The sequence below is a fragment of the Sinohyriopsis cumingii genome, chromosome 10 (genome assembly GCF_028554795.1).
Source record: "Sinohyriopsis cumingii isolate HCF-2022 chromosome 10, ASM2855479v2, whole genome shotgun sequence".
Lineage (NCBI taxonomy): Eukaryota > Metazoa > Mollusca > Bivalvia > Unionida > Unionidae > Sinohyriopsis > Sinohyriopsis cumingii.
This window is the reverse complement of record NC_142970.1, coordinates 12,337,500-12,362,588: the sequence shown is the minus strand read 5'-3', so window position 1 is coordinate 12,362,588 and position 25,089 is coordinate 12,337,500. Positions and strand designations below refer to the sequence as shown.

Below are 25,089 nucleotides of genomic sequence, written 5' to 3'. Positions count from 1 at the left end.
TGATTTATCGCTATCTACCTCTGAGGAAAGTGAAAGGAAAAGGAAAATTAGAGAAGAATATAAACTGACATTTAATGAAGAACTCGACACAACTGAATATGCAATAGAGATACTAAATCGCAAATTGTAATCTGAAATTCAAAAAAAATAAAATAAAAAATAAAATAAAAAATCAAAGGAATCAAAAGAATAAAATAAAAACTTAAAAATAATATAAATATATATAAATATATACAATAATATAATCACAGCACATAAATGCTCATGAATAGATAAAAAGAACAAACACACTACATGTGTATATTGTATCTCAACATACAGATAAACCTTCGGTTAATGCAATACAATATAAGCCTTCCGGTATTTGTAACAATGGGGGGTGGGGGTCAACCCGAATGGTCTGTAAAGATCAGACGGGAACCCCCACAAATAAAAATAATGTTCATGCGCATGTCTGCTCTTCACAATAGACGAAATTCAGTTTATGACTTAAGAAGTTAATTTCAGAACGGGTCAAATTACAAGCAAGATTTTTTTCTTTAATTGCTTTTGGGGATTTTATTAATAGACTAAAAAATAATACATAGACGTCACATTATTATGATAGTTACTAGATATTGATTACTACATGACGTCTTGTTGACAGCATTAGAAAATCCGGAACATAACTCGACACTTCAGGCCTCTTATGCTGACAACTCGATGTGGCCTAGAAATCAAGTTAACATTGCTGTCTTAACCGTATTTGTTTTTAATTACTTATTAATTACATAATCATTCACTGACGGATTAATATATTGACGTCCAAACCACGCAATAATGGCTGGACGGCAGTTTGGCGAAAACTCAAACCGTGCGATTTGAGCAAATTTTGTAAGATTTAAGTCAGACTTATGTCCGTTGATGGAACCTCGAACGAGATCAAGCGTATGAGGACCAAACCGTGCAATGGTGAGGTTGACACTTTCCTTGTCCGTGAAAAGTGGTAGGGTAATAACCAACTGTGTCAAAACTAATGACGTCATTGATATTGTGTTCTGTGTGCCGAAGAAATCCATGACCGTATTCTATGCAAGACTGTAGTACGACAGCTACAAGAAATGATTTTAGCCTTGGCGACTAGTTATGTATTTATTCTTTCTGTTGTCCATGACGCGCCTAATGCGGTTGTAAAAGACTGCTTTGCGATTTCATTGTATTGCTTTTGATCATCGTTTACACATCTGTGTGCAACAGACCGTATGTTCATCGTGTATACCGTCGGACTAAGACATGTTCCAGACGAGAAAAATATATCAAATTCGCGTCTCCGTTGTATTTGAAAGACCAATGCATAACCATCATTTTCGATAATTTTTCTTGCTGTACAGCATTTCTTTTGTGATTCTTTTGATAACTAATACCCTTTTCAAGCACAGCAGAGTACTCCATTGTCGTACCACATTTTCTAACATTAGACTCACATTGCTAAATCTTTTCATGTCGTAACTCGCTTAATTCTTATTTTAAAAAAAGCATTGTTTAAATGTTTGAACGACGCAGTCGCTACACAATTTAAATTTCCGTCTCGCATCGGAGCTAGCTCGTCGCAATTTGGCTCATTCATAATGTAAAATTCATACACAGTTGGATCTTCTCTAACCAAGGTTCCGATATTTTAACCCTATATACACCTTGGTGGATCGATCAGATTGATATTTTAGTGCTTTGTCCTAACGATTTCTAGTGGATCTCATGAGTTGCCTCCCTTAGTATGTAATGTCAACTAACCAATAGCTTGTATCAGCGGTGCATCTGCGGAAAATGGTGGATACAACTGACTTCAAAAGGATGCCTGTAACTTTAATATCAAAGTCATGACTACGTGCCACGGAAGCGATTTGAACGAAAGGATGTATTTGTACAAACGCGGACTGTCAGTGGAAAATTACTTAGTTGAGTCAATTCCATTTGTGTGCTCCCCTTGTCTCGATGATGTAGAAACATTATTCAAATTTGAACAACTTCATTTTGATTGGATGCACAGAAAGAGCTGATCGCTCTGCCAAGGTGAAGAATGGGTTAACTTATCGGGAATTGGCTAGCGAAGATGACACGACTGCGTCGACCGGATATGCATTTTTGTAATAAACTTTGTCAGTTCTGGTCAATGTTCCTCAACGACCTTGTTCACAGAAACAGAAAGCAAATGTCAAAATTTGTCGTCTGTTTCTGCTATTCAGATTTAGGATAGACTTATGAAATGGCACAATACAGTACAAAACAGTGGATAATCGGTCAAGAGTAAACCATGGTATTTAGGTGACTCAGGGCAGTTAAGGCTACACTGAGGGAGTAATTGTATCAAACAAAAATGATGTCATCTATTTAGAAGCCATTCTTCTGGTTTTACCACTAAATTATTAACTGATAAATTGCTTGCATTTAAATTCGGATCTGTTGTTCTACATATAGCTGAACACAGTTTCATGCGAAAGAAACATTGATTTGTATACTCCACTGACTGAATTCATAAGTGACATTTTAAAAGAATGATTAAATAAAACCTTCCTAACAGAGTTCGTTATCACTGATTATGTGTTACGTATACGTTATATGGCGCTTTCAGACATTGTTTGATGCGTAAACTCAGTTCTCGGAGAACGCATATCTCATTGACGCCATAACCACATTTGTTTACACTGATCCAGATCGAGTCATGCTGATAGAAACATTTGTCGAAAATCGAACTATTATCATTTGTCAAATAAAACAAAAAAAAAAAAAATACATACCGTGAAAAATACTGCATTTCACTAATTCTCTTTTTTCCAGTCAGTAAGTCCACATAAAAATCCTTACCTGTTATTCTGACGGGGCAAACGAACTTCCCGCCATGCTACTCGACATCTTACCACGCGACTCACAGGATCAGTGGCAGTTTAGAATAGTGTGCAATGTTGAAAAGTTTTTCAGTGTTATCATATACATGCATAGACATTTATGCTTGGAAGAATACAAAGAAGTCGATGACAAAATGTCTCGGGTTGTTTTTCACTTCGTTCATACTGACCCCCATCCTCTTTGAACGACCAACGAAAATCGGTTCAACGTCGCATTTTGAACGACATCACAGACAAATATTGAATTAAATCGTTTAAATCATAATTAGTAGACTTGTATGTGGGTATCGATTATGGGTCCGACACTCTACCAAACGAGCTACCGCCCCCCCCCAATAACTCAGGTATACTAATATATATATATATATATATATATATATATATATATATATATATATATATATATATATATATATATATATATATATATGTTTGTGTGTGTGTGTGTGTGTGCATGTTTGTGTATATCAGGACACAAAAATACGTAGCCATCAGAGAGTTGAGTACAACATTACTAAAAGACAATTTCTTATTATAAACAGTGTTTAAAAGCAAGAAATCGTACCTAAAATACTATTGAAGATATTTCGTTACAAATTGCTGATATTACAGACCTGCATGGAATCACAGAATGGCTTTGAGAGTTCTAGAGTATTTGCATATATATATATATATATATATATATATATATATATATATATATATATATATATATATATATATATATTCTTATGTCACGTATTTAGGCTCGAATAAACAGTAACACAAGAAATAGTGAAAACAACAAGTTTTGAAAAATAAAATAATTTAATTCCCTGGAAAAATTCTGTAAAAATGAAAAAATATGAACTTACGGTTTTATAGAATCAAATCCAAAAATAATCCAAGAATAATCCACGAACAAAATGTTCTACTGATTTCAAGTTCGAATCCAGACGAAGAGTCCAAGATGGAAGACGATGACGTATGGTGAAATTTGTAGTGTTGAATTCTACAGTTAATGTAGAAACAAGAATTATCACTCCGGCTTCTGATAGCTGAATACATTTTTATAAAAAAAACTGTCCTTGTTCAACAAGTTTACATGTGCACACATATTTTCCAGAAAATAAGCAGAATTAATCCTTTTGAATCCAAGTAATTTGAAATAATTCCAATCCAAGTAATTTGATCTAACTCCAAACAGCACAAGATTCAGCTTCCAGTGTGACAGCCTAGCTTCTACTGAGAATAATTCTCCAAAACAAATGTTATATCATCTTCTAAACGTAAACAAGGGATCACGTGATCATGTTCTAAAAGCTTATAGAAATAAAGTACTTGTTAAAGATCACGTCTACCCAGCATGACCTGACGAAAACCAATCATTTTACTCATAGAAATATAAAACAAACTTGTTTACATCTTCAACACGTAATCCAGTCATGACCTTGACAACAACCAATCATTTTAAAATAACAAATAGAACTTGTTTACGTGGTTGCTACACATTTTGAATCAAGGTCATGATTAAGATCAACACCTGGTGTTTATCAAGCGAACAGTCAAGGTCAAACTATTTTCTGAAAAAAGGATCATCTCTAGAGAATAAATTTACATTACAATATCATGTAATATACAATTAAAAAAAATAAAACTGACAAACAATTGAAATATATATTAAGGGGTTAGTGTTAGGACTGGTCGGCCTGGTGTCAGGATAATGTGGCTGGGTGGGACATCATGCTACATGTATGCGGCATGATGCCCCAGTGCTAGACATCACTATAAACTGTCACACTTCAGGCATCGTTGTTGTTGTTGTTGTTGTTGTAGGGTTTAACGCCATTGTTCAGCACACGATAGGCTATACATGGCGGCCAGTATTATTGGTGGAGGAAGAACCCGGGAAAATCCCGGAAAGAACCACCGACCCACGAGAAGCTACTGGCAAGCTTTCTCACATACCCACATTGGCTGCAGGCATCGTAGCGGTATGACAGAAAAATTGTTTAAGCTACGTTAAAAATTCAAATCACACACACACACAGCGTCCTAATGATATATTTCAGCTTGCTTGCGCAGTAATACAAATGTAAACAGGTAAAAGATAAAATCCAACCGTATCCATAAGATTTTCCGAGGCAACAAAAAAATAAAATAAATTAATCAAACAGTCAATGATTCATCTTTGGTCTAGAATTGATGTACTCTTGAGAAACAATAATGAGAATAAGAGCTTACAATGTTATCTACCGCTCACATGGCCTGGTGGTTAGAGTGTCCTCCTCGGATGCGGGAGGTCGAGGGTTCGAATCCCGACCATGTCATTCCAAATTGGTACTATCAGCTAGGTGTTCAGCGTTGAGAGGTCAGGGTTAGGACTGGTCGACCTGGTGTTATGATAATGTGACTGGTTGGGACAAGATGCTACATGTATGCAGCATGATGCCCTAGTACTAGTTATCACCATAAACTGTCATACTGTAGAGATCATAACAATATGACTGAAAACTTGTTAAAGCTACGTTAAAAAATCCAACACACACACACACACACACACACACACACACCGACCTTTACGACTCGAAATTCGTACACGTACGATGTAGCATGTTCGCGGGACGCTTATCGTTAACCACTGCTCTTGTTAGTACGTAAATGTGTTGCAATTAATGTTCATGGTGAATATGATGAAAAAAAAACCCACAAAAAAACGAGGATGGACATTGTCCGCTACACTGTGTACATCATGTAGATGGTCAAACGGCCGACGAGTCACGATAAAGGTCACGTGCGAAGTGGGATACATCTGCTCTACACGGGTATTCAACACTGGAAAATACAGTCATGTATTTCCTATTTTACCTCTTTATGATCAATAACGTTAAAGATTTCTGTGAAAGTTTATTGGTGTCAGATGCAGGGGTAATATGAATAAACACAATGACGCAGATGGGAGATATGGCGATGTTTCACTCTTTCATTTTGTGGGTCGGTGGTTCTTCCCTGGGTTTTCCAGGGTTCTTCCTCCATCAGTTATACTGGCCGCCATGTATAGCCTATCTTGTGCTGAAAAATGGCGTTAAACCCTACAACAACAACAACAACAACACTCTTTCATTTTCGATATTGCTAAAGCAAATTTAAAACTTCTGAAGCCCTATTAATTCCATTAGCGAAGTCTTATGTTTTGAGAGCGTTAATACGGTCACTAGCAGACGAAATTCTGCCTATTTAACCTGGACGATAGGCAACATAGCAGTTTCTCCTATATGCGACAACCAAAAACTTACCATTGTGAACAAGACACTCAAGCATAATCAATGTATAAATCACTAACAGAAAGCCTGATTCGCGTTCTGCTTATATATCTATTTTTGTTAGTCTCATTACAGTGATAATTACAAGAGATTTGAAAAATTTTGTACGTGTTGGAAATGCATCGCCTGTGTACACAAATATAATTCTAACACGTGAGTAACGTTCGGAACCACATTTTACTCTCTTTGAGCGATGTAAGTGGCTTGCCGTCTATCAGTTTTGCCCGTCACCCCTGCCTGGGTATACTATTACTTGCCGTTTATACTACTACTACTACATCAACGGATAATAATAATAATAATAATAATAATAATAAAAAGACAACTATCAATATGACGATATTTTGACCTGAGAGTTGAGTAAAACAGGTTCTTTATATAAACGAAGACATGTTACAGTGGCAAAGCGCCTAGGATTCATAGCTTACAAAACAAATGTGCTCATCATCTACGAATAACAAAGCGGTCACCTTGTATTTAAATGCTAACAATTGTGGGATATAAACAATATATCGTTCTAACAGATATAACTATGCAACATACTTTTTTATTTTCCTCTCTGATTTTTGTATGTTCTGCATCAAGTTTATAGATTAGGTTTGCTTAAAACGTTTTTCCTGCCTACCGTAAAAAATAAAACAGTTCTCCACAAATTTTTTAAAGTCATTTAGAAAATCTGCAGCCACTTTTGAAATATTTTGTTTCAATCTCTTTTGCATCTTTTCAAGAGAATCGTTGGTTCCAGCTTGAGTGCCAATTTAAGTTAGCTTTGAATTTATATGTTATTTTGATGGCTCCTTACAAACGACTTGGAGAGAACGTAAAATATTTTGTTTATCATCTCCATTCTTGCAATATCTTGCTCCGTTGTTAAGAATTGACCACGTTCAGTTTGGGTGGGTATTGGTGGGATAGTGGTTGGTAGACACTAACGTTGGTCTGTCTTGGGTTAGGCATAGCCACACTGTAGTCCTTTTGTATAATTATCTTTACTTCCATATACATTCTTGGGGGGGGGGGCATTTTCTTTCAGGTATGCTGCAAGTCCACGAACTAAAACGTTTGCCTTCTTAAACAACAATATACAAACACTGTCATCTATACATGTATAGATTGCAATGCTGATGAAATTGATTTAAAGTCATAATGATAAATATAATGATTATGATATTACTACTACTACTACTACTTCTACTAATACTACCACCACTACTATTACTAATACAACTACTATTACTACTATTATTGCTATTATTATTATTATTATCATTATTAACAGCAGCAACAACAATACTAATCTTATTACCATTATCAACAACAACAACAATACTACTACTACTACTACTACTAATACTAATAATAATAATTGCAGCTCACGAGAATTTGACCATATCTGACATAATTTTCAGAGCTTAAAGATCTATTACATGTATAAAAAGGATGCCTATCCATTATTATACATGGGCGTATTAAGAAAAATAGTTGAACTTTCACACAACTTTGTCGAAGAAAACCCCTCGTAACAGAATTTACAACTTTAACAGTACAACACATACTTTTGTTCGATTTTGGACGAAAAAATGTTGGTTTGCAATGCAGCATAGATACAGATATTGTTTGGTGACCATATCATGCGATGGGTTAAACATGCCATGCGAGCAATATCTACTCACTTTGGTCTCTTGCTCAAAGCAGATTTATAGAACATAGATATTTCATATTTATTATGATGATATGTCTACAATAAAAAAAATCTGTGATGAATTGCTTAGAATTGCTGGAAAAGCAAGAGCTTAAATACGGAAATTAAAGGGTCGCACATCTTCAACATAAATCCATTTATTTAACTAACGGGCCCCCAGTGGCCGAGTGGTCTAAAGCGCTCTTCGTTACGGATCACATCTCACCTCTGTCTGCGGCGGTTCGAGTCTCGGATTCAGCCAATGTGGGTATGTGAGAAAGCTTGCCAGTAACTTCTCGTGGGTCGGTGGTTCTTTCTGGGGTTTTCCCGGGTTCTTCCTCCACCATTAATACTGGCCGCCATGTATAGCCTACCATGTGCTGAAAAATGGCGTTAAACCCAACAACAACAACAACAACAACAATTTAACTAACACGTACCATACAACATCAATACAGGGGTGAAAACTTTTGCCATAGTACCCTGAGTGATTCTGCTTTTCTTAATGCGAAAGAAACATCATGCGAAAGAAACATCATAACAATTCACAGGCGATATAATACACTCCTCATTGGTATGCTTAAAAAATGTGTGTGTGTGTGTGTGTGTTTGTGTGTGTGTGTGTGTGTGTGTGTGTGTGTGTGATTTGGATTTTTAACGCAGTTTTAACAATTTTTCAGTCACATCGGTACGATGTCTGCAGCGTGGCAGTTTATAATAATGTCTAGCCATGGGGCATCATGCCCCATACATGTAGCATGATGTCCCACCCAGTCACATTATCCTGACACCAGGTCGACCAGTCCTAACACTAACCTCTTCATGCTGAGCGCAAAGTCGGTAGCTGTTAGTACCATTTTTATAAGTCTTCGATATGACTCAGCCGGGGATCGAACCCACGACCTCCCGCACTGCTTAAGAAATAATCATTTGTTTCCACCCACATCATGTACAACAGTCAACATTAAACACCCATATCTCCCTTGCATAGGGACAATAAGATCGGATCATATGTTGTTGGTTTTATATGATCATATAAAAAATCGTGTAGCCCGTGATCTGTCAACACATTATGCGCAGTCCGCAATTACATGAAAATTCATCGTGGGTAAATCTTACCAGATCAGTTTCATTTTGTTATAAACGTTTTGTTTATAATTTAATTTAGGAAAGCAGTCTGACAAGATGGACGTTAAAGTCGCTGATGCTAATTACGAAAGGCCGCCAGAACTAGAGGGAAAGGCGGCAGCGAAGGTCCTACATGAGCCTTATTTGCCCGAGAACCTGTCTTTTCCAATACATCAAACAGTGGTCTCCATTGAATCAGGTATATTACTGTACTGTGGTCCTCACTATAATATTCTTAAGTATGAAACTCCTCAGTATATCACGGTCAGTCTTATAAAGCTCCTCAGTATATAATGATCAGTCCCACAAAGGTCCTCAATTTCTCATGGTCTGTCCTATAAAGCTCCTCCATATATCATGGTCTGTCCTATAAAGCTCCTCCATATATCAAGGTCAGTCCTATAAATATTTTCAGTTTATCATGGTCAGTCTCATAAAGTTCCTCAGTATATCATGGTCAGTCCTATAAAGCTCTTCAGTATATCATGGTCAGTCCTATAAAGCTCTTCAGTATATCATGGTCAATCATATAAAGCTATTCAGTATATCATGGTCAATCATATAAAGCTATTCAGTATATCATGGTCAGTGCCATAAAGCTCCTCTATGCATCATAGCCAGGGCCATCAAACCCTTCGGTATATCATTGTCTGTCCTATAAAACTCTTCCGTATATCATGGTCAGTCTCATAAAGTTCCTCAGTATATCATGGTCAGTCCTATAAAGCTCTTCAGTATATCATGGTCAGTGCCATAAAGCTCCTCTATGCATCATAGCCAGGGCCATCAAACTCTTCGGTATATCATTGTCTGTCCTATAAAACTCTTCCGTATAACATGGTCAGTCTCATAAAGTTCCTCAGTATATCATGGTCAGTCCTATAAAGCTCTTCAGTATATCATGGTCAATCATATAAAGCTATTCAATATATCATGGTCAGTACCATAAAGCTCCTCTGTGCATCATAGCCAAGGCCATAAAACTCTTCGGTATATCATTGTCTGACCTATAAAACTTCCGTATATCATGGTCAGTCCTATAAAGCTCCTCAGTATATCATGGTATGTCCTATAAAGCTCCTCTGTATATCATAGTCAGTGCCATATAGCTCATCCGTATATCATGGTCTGTCCTATAAAGCTTCTCCGCATATCATGGTCAGTCCTATAACGCTTTTCAGTATATCTTGGTCATTCCTATAAAGCTCCTTATTCTATCATGGCCCGTTCTATAAAGCTCCTCCGTGTCTCATGGTCAGTTCCATAAAGGTTCTCAGTATATCATGGTCAGTCCTGTAAAGCTCCGCAGTATATCATTACGCCTCTTATAACGCTCCTTAATATATCATACCCCTACTATAAAACTTCATCTTATATTATGACACCTGCTATAAAACTCCTTCCTTCATCATGGCTCCTTAGTATGGTGTGGCCCTTGCAATTACGGGGTTGGGGCCATATACTGTATTTAAGTATTACGTGTATCGCTACGATCATGTTTTAAACTCAGTTTTACTTCTTTAATTAAAACTAGTTATACAGAAGTATAAAGAACCGACCATATGACGCAGTCTCTGTAAAAGCATCCTTTACTCTAAGTTTACCTTATACAATTGATTTGGTCATGGGTTTCATGAGACATTTTATTGAGGAAACACTGTGATACTTTCTGACCTCTTTTTAACTTGATGGGGGTGCAGTCCTCTCCCTTCCTTTATGTGTGTATGTGTGATTTGGATTTTTAACATAGCTTTAAAAACAAATTCAATCATATCGCTACGATGTCTACAGTGTGGCATTTTATAGTGATGTCTAGCACTGAAACATCATGCCGCAGACATGTAGCAGCATGTCTCACCCATTCACATTATCCTGACACCAGCCCGACCAGTCCTAACAAAAGCGCCAAACGAGGAAGCTGTTAGTACCATTTTAATAAGTCTTTGGTATGACTTGGCCGGGTTCAAACCAAAGACCTCCCGAGGCGGACGCTCTAACCACTAGGTAACCGGAGCGGCCCCCTTACTTTATAACATTATTGGTGTATATTCGTCTATGATCACACTTTTATGCTTATCGCACACTCTTTCAGGTTTGTAATTGGCATTAAACGCCAAGTCATTAAACGGTTTAGTTTTTCTTTACATTCAGTCTCTTGCGAAATGAAGTTCGATCCCGATGACAAAAACAATGCTGATGAGGCTATTGAAAATAAGGACGAGAGGCAGTTGCTGAACACCATTCAAATTACATCAACACCTGAAAGGTACAGCACCTGGACTGGGTCATATAAGGAATGGTCAACCAATGTAAATCTTGGACCCTTCCGTGAAGGTAACAACACCACAACCGCTACTGCTAAGGTCACCGTTACTCTTTTTGCTACGAATACTACAACTGTCACCTTTGCTACTCTAGGCAAATACAGAATTTAAACATGAGCATCAGTTGAAAGCTTGTTTCTTCTCTCTCTCACACACACTCACAGACACACACACATACATACATACATACATACATACATACATACATACATACATATTACTTAACAATAATTAACACATTATATTTATTTTCCTAACCTGATATACAATCCTATTAGATGCAATATATAAAGCGAACTACAACATTCCTATCAATGCTCATTCAATTTGCAAGAAAACAACCCGCTTAAAAACCTCGTTTCTTTTCAAGTTCAAGCTGTCTCATTTTTAACCACCTAGCTAAACTTTCCAGGAATACATACTGCGGAACAGTTAACTTTTGTATTGCCAAGAATAAACGTTGGAGAAAATATGCATGTGTAACAATTTGCCCGTATGATACTTCTTCATTCAAAATTTAATACAAGAACCACACACACTTACATCCTATTTGTTGAAGTTCTACACTTAAATACTGAATTTATAGTATTAGCTATATGTGTATTACAATTTGATAAATAGTGAAAGTTATTAATGAGGTAGAGAATAAACACTGACTAAAATATAATCATAATTGAAATCTAAAAGTAAAGTAGATAACAATGTCTTGCTACATTGACTCTTAAACCTGTTAAATTTTTTCTATACGTACACAAGGAAGTCGGATTACAAATACTCAGTAATTTCTGTGCTTGCGCACCGGATGGCTGGCTTCCGATTCGAACTATCCAGGGCCTTAAATATCGTAGTGTTGGAATTTAATGATAAACTATTGAAAGTTGGAATACCGTTGGACAATTTTAGGATATTGTAAAAGTAGGGAAATTTGTGGAAAACCCTGACTCGTATTGCGGCTAGAAATCTATGCAAAAAAGGATAATTATTTACAACTAAACGTACACATTCGGTGAACTAATATAAAATATCATGGGAAAATACTTTTTTGAAATTTTATCCAACATCTGATGCTGAACCGCAGTTTCGTAACTAATATTGCCCTCCATACAGGTGTACCATACAGGATCTATCATGCGCATGGTCAGTGAGCTATCAACAGTAATGGCAGAGATCTGCGAAGGCTAAAAACAGTCATGTATCAAACGAAGCCCAGTAATTTCTAATAGAAGCGGTTGCAAATATTGCATCTCATCTGCGGTAGCCACATTTTATCTCCGCAATCACCACCGATCTATCAAATTTCTCCTTGTGTCATGTCAAACTTGCAAACCACGCGTACAAGTGCTCACAGTGTGTAATCAGCTGGTAGAGGCGGAGACCCTTACAAGCCTTTGCACTAACTTTTGTCTTCACATCTGACAAATGTAATGCTAAAAAGTTGTGTGTTGTGTAGTAATTGTGCTAATCTCATACGTCAAACAATATAGTGTTTCACGAACTGTCATCAGTTACCGAAAAAGAAACCAGACTTTAAAATAAAACTATTCCTGCTTTAAGTATCCTCATGATCTCCTCATGTTGTGGTCATTCCTTTCTCCTTTGCGACTGGCATTGATCTCCTTGGTGGGAGGTGCGATTGGTGGCGACATGAGCCTTGACTGCTTCCCTGTTTGGTTGGTCATGGTTATTCTAGCATTAATTTCTTACATAATCCCGGTGATAGTTCGCGTACGCGTACGCTCTGCTGGTTTCTGCAAGGATGTGTTAATTAGTTCCACATCCTTGCTTTTGATGACATTCTGCTGTGTCCTTGTTCCATGTATCTTTAACGGTAATTACAGTCTTTCCAGTGAGGCCACAACTGTTGGAAGAAAACACTGTCGTCTGGTAAAGTAGATGATTCTGGGTTTGTATTGTCTACCTTGTAATCTTCCTGGGGAACTGTTAGGACATTACCGGTATATATTCGACTATAAGATCTTGCAAGCTTTAAGTTGTGGTACTGTCCTCAATCACTCTCTGTTCTGCCTTGTGTTGATTCATGAACTGGGATGGAAGAGAAGAAAACTGTTGGGGCACCCTAACTTGTTTTGAGACTATACATTTATGGCTAAATAATAATTTACTTACAACAAAAATATAAATTAAAATCAAGGCAAAATAATTTATGAAAATATTTATCCAAAATCCTTGATGAACTGCAATTGTATAAATTATATGTGTCCGTACGGATGTACTATACAGAACCTATCCTGCGCGTGCTCGGCGATTTATTAAACAGCAATGGCAGCGATCTACGACGGCTGCATAAAGAAATGATTCAAATAAAGCCATGTATTTTCTATAAGATGCGGTTTCGACTATTATATTTCATCTGCGATAATTAAATATCGTCTCTGCAATCGTCTTTAATATATAAATCTTCTTATGATGTCAAACTTGCAAATCCGCCCCTGAAAGCGCCAGTAAGTAACACGTGCATGTGTCCAATCAGCTGACAGTTTCGGCGAATCTTGTTAGTTTTAACTGTATCTTGGTTCCTTCCTAGCGGAAAAAATGTACACGCTAAAACAGACTTTTGCTTAGTTTAGTAATTGTGGTTGTCATATACGTCATACATTATAGTGTTTATCGACCTGTCATCAATTATTTTAAATGAAAGAAACATTCCGTCTGTTACATATGTTTTTTTTTTTATAGGCATGCCCATCCCACCTGAGGACAAATACGTCATGAAGTACTACGAGTCCCTACAGTATATGTTATACGAGACTGGATATCCCGAAACTGTGGATAGAACAAGTCAGCCAAGGACTGCGTCAAAGGATGATATTACCATCTGTATGCTCTCTTCCCCTGTGGAATGCATGTCCACTCTAACTGAAGGTTATTTTATAAATTTGTATCTAGTTTGCATATGTTAACAGCACGGGCATTGGTAAACGTGGCACCCGATTTGGATCATTTTGGCGGTGACCCCTGAATTTACGCCTGGAACCCCCTTTGAACACGACATTTCGAAAAAAGCTTCTAAATCATATCATATTGACCTTAGAAGTTTCTCTCTTAGCTTTAAAATTACTTTCTATAGATATATTTTTAAAAATTACTAACGTGTCGGGCCCCTTTGAGCGCGAGGTCCGAATGGTCTAAATGGTCCAATCGGCCTACGGCCGGCCCTGTATATTAACCGGACTGCGAAGGAATTCTAGCCAAATGATACCCATCTGCCTGCCGTTAGCACTAAAGTTAACAGAGATGCCTACGCTTCATATATTAGTTACTTTGTATGAACTTTGTGTCATTCTCTGAATAAAATTATACATCAGTTCATAATTACTAATCTGGTGAAATGGGTATGAAAGCTTACGATAATCCATGTTTAGTGCTTATAAGCAAACTATATGAGCAATTTACACATAAATTGAAATTTTCAATGCATTGTTCCAGCCGAGAGAACTGTATATGTTGATTGATAGCGTGTTTGAAATGATAATAATTGATCACTGTTAGAATACTCTGTTAAACGGTGTGAAATAATAAATCAAATCCTTAACTAGTTTTCGTCACTGAGGCGTTTTGCGATTTTAAAAGATCTGACAAAAAACTAAGCCACGTACCTTAAGTTGTGTGTTTAATTGTGTTCATGGAAGTTTGAAAAAGTTCTACAACCATGTAGTAAATTACCAATTTATTAAATTCTTATCAATAAATCTCTTCGACCTTTGATTCGGATCACAGCTTGCTGTTTTGCGTACTACCAATGCAAAGAACAAGCTATGTTTCAATTGCATGTACGTAACTGAGGGAAATCAGGAGTCCCAATCCAGCCCAATCATAATGGTGCAGCTGATTGGCTCCTTCAGTGTGTGTCAACTAATCAGCTGTTGTCTCTCTTCATCCTCCCCGAATATGTACTGGACATATCCACGAAGAGTATGAGTACGAGAAATCGTGCAAAAATAGTCCTTCCAGAGTCCCCAACCAAGTACACTCACTAAGAACCATGTATTATATTTGCCCTGGTGATTACGGATTTTCGTGATTGAGAAAATTTCCTCCCTTACCTGGGATATGCGTTGCTGAGAAATCGGCCCCGGATAGCAGACTGTTCTAAGTCGTTCGTCCTTAAAGATCACTCACATATCTCACATCTGTCCACTCGAGTTCGAGTCTCGGATAGCAGCAGGGAAGTTTTACAGACCAGACGTTCCAGACCAAATAAACCTTCCTACGAGAACTTTCTCCGTAGAAGCCTCAGAAAGCCAAAATAAACCTTCCTACGAAAAATAATTTGCGTAAATTCGTTACTGATTGCAATTTTTGTGTGTAAATTTCGATGATTTTAGACAAGGAAAACGGGGGGGGGGGGGGAAATTTATTCTGGTGTCGATGAAGTTTGCAAAGTTTGGCTGCTGATCCTAATTTTACCTCACATTAAAACAATATAGTTGAAAATAATATGAGTCGGAAAGCTAGTAGAGTTGGAGAACCTCATTCTGCCAGATTAGCGCGAGAAGAATTAGCGGCAGTAAGGAAACTTATCCCGGCAAAACAATTATTTAAGAAAAAGGTTCGTGATTACGAAGACACGCAATATGGAATTACCGAGATATCGTCAAAGTTGTTGAGTCCAGTCACTGGAGCGATCGAACAAGTCGCATACGGTGACAAAAAGGAAGAAAAGGAACTTAGGAAGCGCGGACTTATTCCCATGACACAGGATATCGAGCAACACACTCGATTGTTGCCGGAGCGAATAGTACAAACACAAATACGAGCACAAACACGAGCACAAGCACAAGCACAAGCACGAGCACAAGCACAAGCACAACAAGCACAAACACAAGCACAAATACAAGCACAAGCACAAGCACGAGCACAAGCACAACGAGAACAAGAACAAGCACAAGCACGAGCACAAGCACAACGAGAACAAGAACAAGCACAAACACAACGAGAAGATAAGATGGAGCGGTATTTGGAGGAATTAAGGGAAGAACAACAAGCGAAACAAGAAGAAGAAGAAGAACAAGAACAAGAAGAAGAACAAGCACAAGAAGAAGAACAAGCGCAAGAAGAAGAAGGATCAGAAGAAATTTCAAAAATTAGAAAAAAAAAGAAGAAAAAAGAAATCGATCCTGTCGCAAATATAAAAAATAAATTTAGAGAACAAGGTATTCTCGAAATGAATATAAAATTGTCCGTAATTAAATTTAATGAACTTGAAGAACTCGGATATTTTGCAAGGCGCAGTTTCAATGAAAGATATCAATATTTAACGGAAGAGGGATCAAATTTTTATAATTCACGAGAAAAATGGTATAAGGCAATATACCGATTAAAATTTGATAAATCTCAGGCCAGGATAGATGATCCGGATTTTGTTCGTTTTGAGTCTTATGCAAATACACCGATTACTGAACCGATGGAATTTTCTAATCTCGTTGGAAGAAATCCCGCCGATGATTTTACGTATACTGGAATTGGAAAATTAAATCAAGGCAACCTGATTGAAATTGCCAAATACGGTTACAATGAAAAAGGCAAATATTTACGTCCCGCATCCTTTGAAAAATATACCCCCGAGGAATGGGTTCCCGCTGTGTATTTTGCCGCAAGGAGAGAGAAAATAGATTCTGATAGTCCCGGATTCAAAAAATTTCAAAAAGCTGTAAGAGAATTTAGCAAAGAGGAAGAATTCGAGGACGCGCAATCGCTATCGTCACTTCCAAAACCAAAAACAGGAAGCGGATATACCGTTTGCCCTGACAGTGTTGTCAACGATGTGTCTCGCCTCGAGGTATTAATCGGAGGAAAACGAGCAGGAAATAACTCTCGCGAAGTAATCAACGAGGCCTCAGATATTTGTCAGCGATTATTCCGCGGTGGTGTCATTAACTCTCACATTTACAAGGAACTTGTCGATGAGCTCATCGATTAAAACAACACAATTGAAATAACATGATTGTTCATAAACATCAGCGCAGACCCAAACAGGTCCGCGTAGTAAACTCTAGATTACCTGTATACAGATATATACACGGCAATGGATTCGGCGATATCATTGGAAGTCTTTTTACGCGAATAATACCTAAAATTGGACCCGTGATCAAACAGCTCGGGTTAAAAGCAATAGGAAAGATCGGCGAGACTGCCATTTCTGGTATCGGTAATTTAGCCAGTAAAGGCTTCAATGTTGTCAAAAGTAAAATATTAAATTTAATGCGCAAAAAACAACCCGTCAAATTACCTAGCACCAGAGAAATGCCACCCGAAATCAGCAAAGCCATAAACGACGCAGCAAATAAAAAAATAAACGATCTAGCGCAGGAAGTTGCTAATACAAATATAGCGCAGGAAGTTGCTAAGACAAATCTAGCGCAGGAAGTTGCTAACACAAATCTAGCAAAGAAAATTGCTAAGACAAATCTAGTAAACACAAGCTTCATTTCAGGCAGTGGTCTTCGTTTTAGATGATATTCTTAATAATAAATGTTCGCACAAGTGTCAAATGAAGTGTTTGACATGGACGAGCCTGTGGGTAGAGACACATCCGTGCGGGATTTCCAGTATTTCTCGTACGATGCAGTTGACCCAAATACAAATAATCGCTTGGAAATTCAAGTCCACGATACAACAAGGTATTTTCTTCCATCTGAGGCATATATCGAGGTTGTTGGGAGAATTGTAAAAGAAGATAATACCAACTACGATCTAAATTTTGGTATTGGGTTTGTCAACAACGGCATCATGGCATTATTCAAGAGCGTCACTTACATGATCGACGGAAGAGAGATCGAATCAATTACGGACAACGTTGATATAGCAACGACGATTATAGGCCTAGCGAGATACTCGGATGATTTTACCAGGTCAGCCGGTCCTAGTATGATGTTCGCCAAGGATAATTCCGATGAACCTGAACATTTACCGTATGATATCGGTAGGCCGAGAAATCTCGTTGGAGATGCTTACGTCACCAACGCCCCTGTAATGATCGCCCCAAATAACAATTACAACCTTGGATTTGCCACGAGAAAAGCTATGCTAAGGGGAGATGAACGAAGATTTTCCTGTGCAATTCCGCTATCTCACATTTTTGGATTTTGCAGGCATTTCAGAAAAGTTATCTACGGAGCAAAACACACGATAACTTTCGTTCGAGACGCTGCTGGCAGTAACAAAGCCATCTGGCGAGATCCTGGTGATGCAGGCAAGGTAATCCTAACTAAATTTACCCTGTGGATGCCAGCGATAGTTCCATCGATGCTCGAGGAAGAAAAATTATTATCATTCATGAATCAAGGTGGAAAATCCGTCATGTCCTGGTTGACAACAATGACCGACTCCTGCGATGTTAATATCAACGGAATATTTACCTGGCGAATTGCGTCACAACAGGGAGTTTCGGCACCTAGGCACATCTTCGTTGCTCTTCAAAACGCAAATAGATACGATCAAAATCACAGTCACATGATATTTGATAATTTCGATGCAACAAACGTTTCACTAAGGATAAACGGCCAGCAAGAACCATCGGAGGAAATATCGATTGATTTTGAAAATTACTCGACTGCCCGAGCGTATCATCGCTTGCTAAGTTTCATGGGTCGCGATCAAAATATCGATACCGGATTGCAAATATCACAGTTGGATTTTAATACTCGCTATCCCATCTATTACTTTTCCCTGGAGCATCTCGATTTGGTAAAACAATCCGTCGTTGATATCCATTTCAAAGCTAGAATTAACACAGCCGGAGCAGCAAGAGCCATCGCGGTAATCCTCAGTGATAGAACAATGATCTTGGAAGGCATCAGCGGCAGAATGAGAGTCATCGATGCTCCTGTTGAAAACATGTGACAAATTCCAGATTTAGACTAAGCGGTTATTAATATGCCATACGAACACGTCAGTGTAACTCTGACCCCGGGTCAGATAAAAAAACTCCAAACAGCAACAGCAAGGCGAAGCGGTTTGAATTTAACACTGAAAAACGATCAAATTCATGGTGGGCCTAACAAACTATCGCTAACTAGAGGTCAGCGTGAACGATTTACCAAGGCCAAATCATTAAATTCCGGCGTTCATGTGAATCTCTCAATAGGCGCCATCAGAGACATGGTCAAAACAGGCGGAATTGTTCCTTTATTGGGGCTAGCGAAAATGTTTCTTCCGATGATTGGAAAGACACTAGGATTAGGTGCGCTAACAGGTATAGGTTCCCAATTAGGTTCCGCATTAACAAGTAAAATTACCGGAGGGAGATACGGTAAAAAAAAAGGGGAACGGCCTTTATCTAAGACGCCCCCAATACGGATCCGGCCTAAGATTAGCACGGCCTATTCAAATTTAGATCTAATCAACGAAGCAAAGAATAAAAAAATAAAATTTTTCAGAGGCGTATTTATGCGGGATCAACTACCAGAAAAACCAAACCCTACCGAGACAGGAATAATAAATCTCGATAAAAATACCGGCCCTGGCACGCATTGGGTTGCCTACGCGATTAATCCTCGCGAAGTCGTTTATTTTGACTCATATGGATTAGCACCGCCAAATGAATTTATCAACTACGTGTCTTCGCTGAGACTTCCGATTTGGTATTCGACGTTTCCAACACAAACATTAGCGGATCCACCGATATGCGGCCCGGAGTCAATTAACGTCCTCGATGCGATTTCAAAATCAACCGGTCCGTATCACAAAATTGTATTTGAATATGCCATAGATAAATATCATGGTTGATATTTACGGTAGATCCCTCTTCAGGAAGGAAAAAACAGAAGTGACTGACGTTGATCTATCAAAATTTGCAACCAAGAGCGATATTAACAATCTTCTATCGCTGTCAGAGGTGGACCCTGGCGAAGTTGCTGTTTTTCAAAATACCGAAGGGCGATTACAAACCAGCAATGTCAAAATAACTGATATAATCAAGCGAGAAGAATATAATGGTCATATCAGTCAGTTTACTCGTCAATCGGAGATGGTATTAAAATCTATTGCTGATATTACCGATCTATTAGCGGTATTGCCACTAAAGGCTAATATCGCGGATGTGGAAAAATCCGACAAGGAGTTATCAGCGGCGATGCTGCTAAAGGCCGATAAAGCATTACACGACGATCTTCAGGACAGAGTGACAAAAAGATTTAACAAGCTAACTAACGATCTTAAAAAACTCGACGAGGTATAAAAAAATCTCAATAAAAAACTCGACGAGGATATAAAAAAAATCATCGATACCTCCTCAACTACACACGGCGATCTCATCGAGAAAACAAAGAAAATCAACGAAGATATCGCCCAAATCAACAAAGATATTGAATCGGCACGTGCATTAATATTTCAAAAAACCGATAGAACATCACATAACGACCTCAGCGAGAAAGTAAAATCCATCAACGAGGAAATTACCAAAATAAATACCGCGATGGGTCAGAAAATCGATAGAACATCACATAACGATCTCAGTGAAAAAACAAGAAAAATCAATGAGGATATCGCCCAAATTAACAAAGATATTGAATCGGCACGTGCATTAATATTTCAAAAAGCCGATAGAACATCACATAACGATCTCAGTGAAAAAACAAGAAAAATCAATGAGGATATCGCCCAAATCAACAAAGATATTGAAGCGTCACGTGCATTAATATTTCAAAAATCCGATAGAACATCACATAACGATCTCAGCGAGAAAATAAAATTCATTAATGAGGATATCGCCCAAATCAACAAAGATATTGAATCGGCACGTGCATTAATATTTCAAAAAGCCGATAGAACATCACATAACGATCTCAGCGAGAAAACAAGAAAAATCGACGAGGATATTACTAAAATCAACAAAGATATTGAAGCGTCACGTGCATTAATATTTCAAAAAACCGATAGAACATCACATAACGATCTCAGCGAGAAAACAAGAAAAATCAATGAGGATATCGCCCAAATCAACAAAGATATTGAAGCGTCACGTGCATTAATATTTCAAAAAGCCGATAGAACATCACATAACGATCTCAGCGAGAAAACAAGAAAAATCGACGAGGATATTACTAAAATTAACGATGAAATTAACGCGGTACGCCAAATCGTAAACGAAAAAGTCGATAAAACATCACACGACGAGAAAACAAAATCCATCAATGACGATATTAACGCGGTACGCCAAATCGTAACCGAAAAAGTTGATAAAACATCACACTATGACCTCAGCGAGAAAACAAAAAAAATCAGCGAAGATGTTACTAAAATATCCGAGGAAACCTCCGCGGTACGCCAAATCGTAAACGAAAAAGTTGATACATCAGTGTACAACGGAGAAATTCAAAATATCAACGCGAAATTTCTCGATGCAACAACAAGCGTCGACGAAATCAACACAAAAATATCACCGTTGGATATTCCAATATTAGCGCTAATTCGCATACCAAAGATTGTAATAACAAAAAATATTCCCTACCATGCATCATTTGTGTTGAGGGCACAAAATATTACCTGGACACCCGATAATGATTCTTTTAACTTTACCGCGCCAATTCGGGGTGTATATCGAGTATATATTATTTCGAGTTCAACAAAATTTAACGTGACGACCGATCATTATGAAATTCATGAATACTATCCTGGATTTTTCGTTATTTCCATGGATGAAAATAACACTGAAACTTTTAAACTAACGCCACCGGATAGAACCACCACGGGATCAGTGTATTATTTTACAATTTTCGAATATTTATCTGGTTGGGACGTGATTGGTCAACCCCAACCAGTCGCAGTTGCCGAGATAGAGAAACCCGAGCCAGTTAAAGTTGCCGAGATAGAGAACCCCGACCATTTGAAAAAGGAAAGTCTATTTTACCAAGGAATTGGTTAGATAAATAACTAATAAATGACCGCATCGGATTACCGTTACAATCAGGCGCGGTTATGGCAGGATTCGCTAAAAAAACTCCTCGACGAGTATCAAACAAAAATAAAAAAATACCAACGAAGATTAGTTACCATTAATATTGCCGTGTACGCGGTATCCGCGGTAGTTGCCGGTGCTGGAATAATTTTATCCGCGGTAACAACAATCGCGCCAATCGTAGTAACGATAATAATCTCGTCAACAACGACAATCGCTGGTGTTCTCAATATCGTAGCGAAAAAGATATCCTCGTGCGCGAGTGAGAAATTATCATTATACAAAAACAAACTATCCAAGGTCAACGACGCGTATTCGAAATTATCATCGTTACTTTCCGAGGGTCTCAATGACGGCGTTATCTCCGATCTAGAATTTTCGGCAATGATAAGTATTTACTCGGAGATTGAACAAATGAATATTAATAATGTCCGAACTAGCCCAGATCGTGACAAACACGACACCACCGACAACGACGTTAATATCGTTAAGCTCAACCAAGCCTGAATTTAGTATTAATTTTCCAACGCCAATTAGCGCCAAGGAAATTGCGTTAACACAATTGCGGGTCTATAACAGCTGGCCCAATGTTAGATCGAAATCATTTGGCAAATTATTATCAAACAATTCGCTTGTTTTTGCCAACAAAAACAAACCCGATGGAACACCTGATTGGATCGTCGTTGGCATACCAACAGGCAGTTACGAAATTGAGCAACTAGGTAAGGAATTTACCACCAGAATATCAAATATAACCGGCGATGCTAATCCGGGAATAAAAATATCTGCGCACGATCCAACGCTGTCATCGATGATAGAAGTTAAATCACCGTACATGGTAGATATTTACCAATCGTCGATTAGGTCTATATTAGGTTGGCCCGAAATCGCGCCTCTGGCAAAACCAGAAAAACCAGATTTTATTATTCCAGGTTGGCACGAGGAAGCTCCTCCAGAGCAACCGGAACCAAAAAAGGAAGATTTTACCACCGACGAAGGATGGTACGGAGATATCAAACACAAGTCTCTAATCGACGCTGCCATCAGCTACGTGAACATCCACAAACTTAACATGTTAACGTTCGCTTTTACTTTTAGGAATGAAAAAATTCTCTCGTGGTTGGTTCTTCCTAAAATTTCCCCCGGTGTGAAAATCTTCGAAGCTACCCGCATTAACTGGAAAATATTCCCCATAGAAGGCATCTCAATAAGAAAAACCATCAACGAATTTAATCAAGAACATAAATTATATTTAAATTTATTGCGGGAATCTTTTCATGAATGCATCTTAAATAAATCAGGCTCATGTAGCGAAATTATCGGACGCGTGAAAATTTTAAATCACCTCGCGAATGATGTTGAATATTATCATGGTATGTTTATTCAGGCGATAGTCGACGATATATCAATTGCCGATTATGTTCTTCCTATTAGCAAATTCGAGTTGATCAGAAATTCAGGAGAAAAACAAAAATTCATGAGAGTATTTGGTTTAACCGAGGAAACGCTACCAAATTTCAAATTTCCCGATTATGATGTTGATAAAATGAGAAAATCTGTAACTGATACCATCGATGAGTTATTTCCGAAATTACATGCCGCGTGGACAGAGAAAAAACAATTAACGCTGTTTCTCAGACATGATAATGATCCGACCAAAGGCGGGCGGCATATCTCGCCAGGTATCGTTAATATAACAGAAGTTATCGCGATTTATCTTCACGCGGATGTTGTCGAAGGCAGCTATAATGTTGATTCGTCAGAGTCAAATCAGGCGCAGCAGGGTTTTATCTTGTATTCGTTTTCACCTAGCGTCTCTCCGGGTTATTTGATAATAAAAGAGCCGGTTAATCCGTTTTACCTGCGATGTCATAATCGATTGTTGTCAAGGATAAATTTCAAACTAACAGATCAGAATGGAAATTTGCTTGATATACGCGGAGAAACGCTTAGTATCAATCTGCTGGTAAAATCGTAAATCTGTCTGCCAGGGAAAAATGAGCCAAAAAAATAAATAAAATCCAGGGAAATTTTCAAAATTAATATATTTTTTTAATTTTTGTTGCGGAATTATCTTCAGGAAGAAATTTCCTTGGCTTTGCTCTCATCGACAAGTTTTTTCAGTTGTCTGACGCGCGAGCTTGTAATTTTTCTTGACTCGTATGCTTCTGATAAAATCAATCTAGCTTTCTCTACTAGCGTCGATAATTTAACAAAATCCTCGACGCGATCATCGCTGACTGTCGAAAGTGATTGATACATCGCGATTTGGATTTTCTTTATTAATTTGTATTCCGATGGTAGCGTGTATTTATATTCAAGTTTTCCTTGAATAATCGTCTCGAATTCGGATCGGATTTTATTCGCGTCCAACTCCGAGGGAAGATTTATTTTTTTATTTCTCAGGTCATCGATAGCTTCGATGATGTTGCTTATGGTTTGTTCGTTCATGTTATATTAATTCTGTTAATATTCAATTATTTTTCTTCGTCACTTTCCGAATCGAATATTATTGGTATATAGGAAAATTTGAGCCAAGTGTCAAAATTGTAGGAAAAAGTCGCTCTTATTCTTTCTACTGCAAATTGCACCGATGCTGAATTAATTTCATAATATTTCGCAGCTGCAGTCATCGACGTGAATATCATCTCCTCACCTGTTGTTTGATTTATCGATTTGACCGCCTTCGCATACTTCGGATATTTACCAGAATTACCAAAGATGCAATTTTCACTCTGAGACACTGCGCGTAGATTGGATAGTTTATTATTGAGTTTATTTCCGTCAATATGATCGATGACCAAATTATCCTTGATGAGTCCGTGATAACACTCGAAAACAAATCTGTGAGAAA

The 25,089-nt window shown here is 37.9% G+C and overlaps 1 protein-coding gene across 1 annotated transcript in view; it reads left to right on the top strand.

Moving 5' to 3' along the window:
* The window catches only part of LOC149789606 (carnosine synthase 1-like), a 71,719-nt gene that overhangs the window by 19,601 nt on the left and 27,029 nt on the right, over positions 1-25,089 (top strand). Inside the window, exons 2-4 of the mRNA XM_089971625.1 lie at positions 9,034-9,192; positions 11,145-11,327; positions 14,015-14,200. Of these exons, the coding sequence (XP_089827751.1) occupies positions 9,051-9,192; positions 11,145-11,327; positions 14,015-14,200 (511 nt within the window). The 5' untranslated portion in view covers positions 9,034-9,050. The remainder of the gene's footprint in view (positions 1-9,033; positions 9,193-11,144; positions 11,328-14,014; positions 14,201-25,089) is intronic.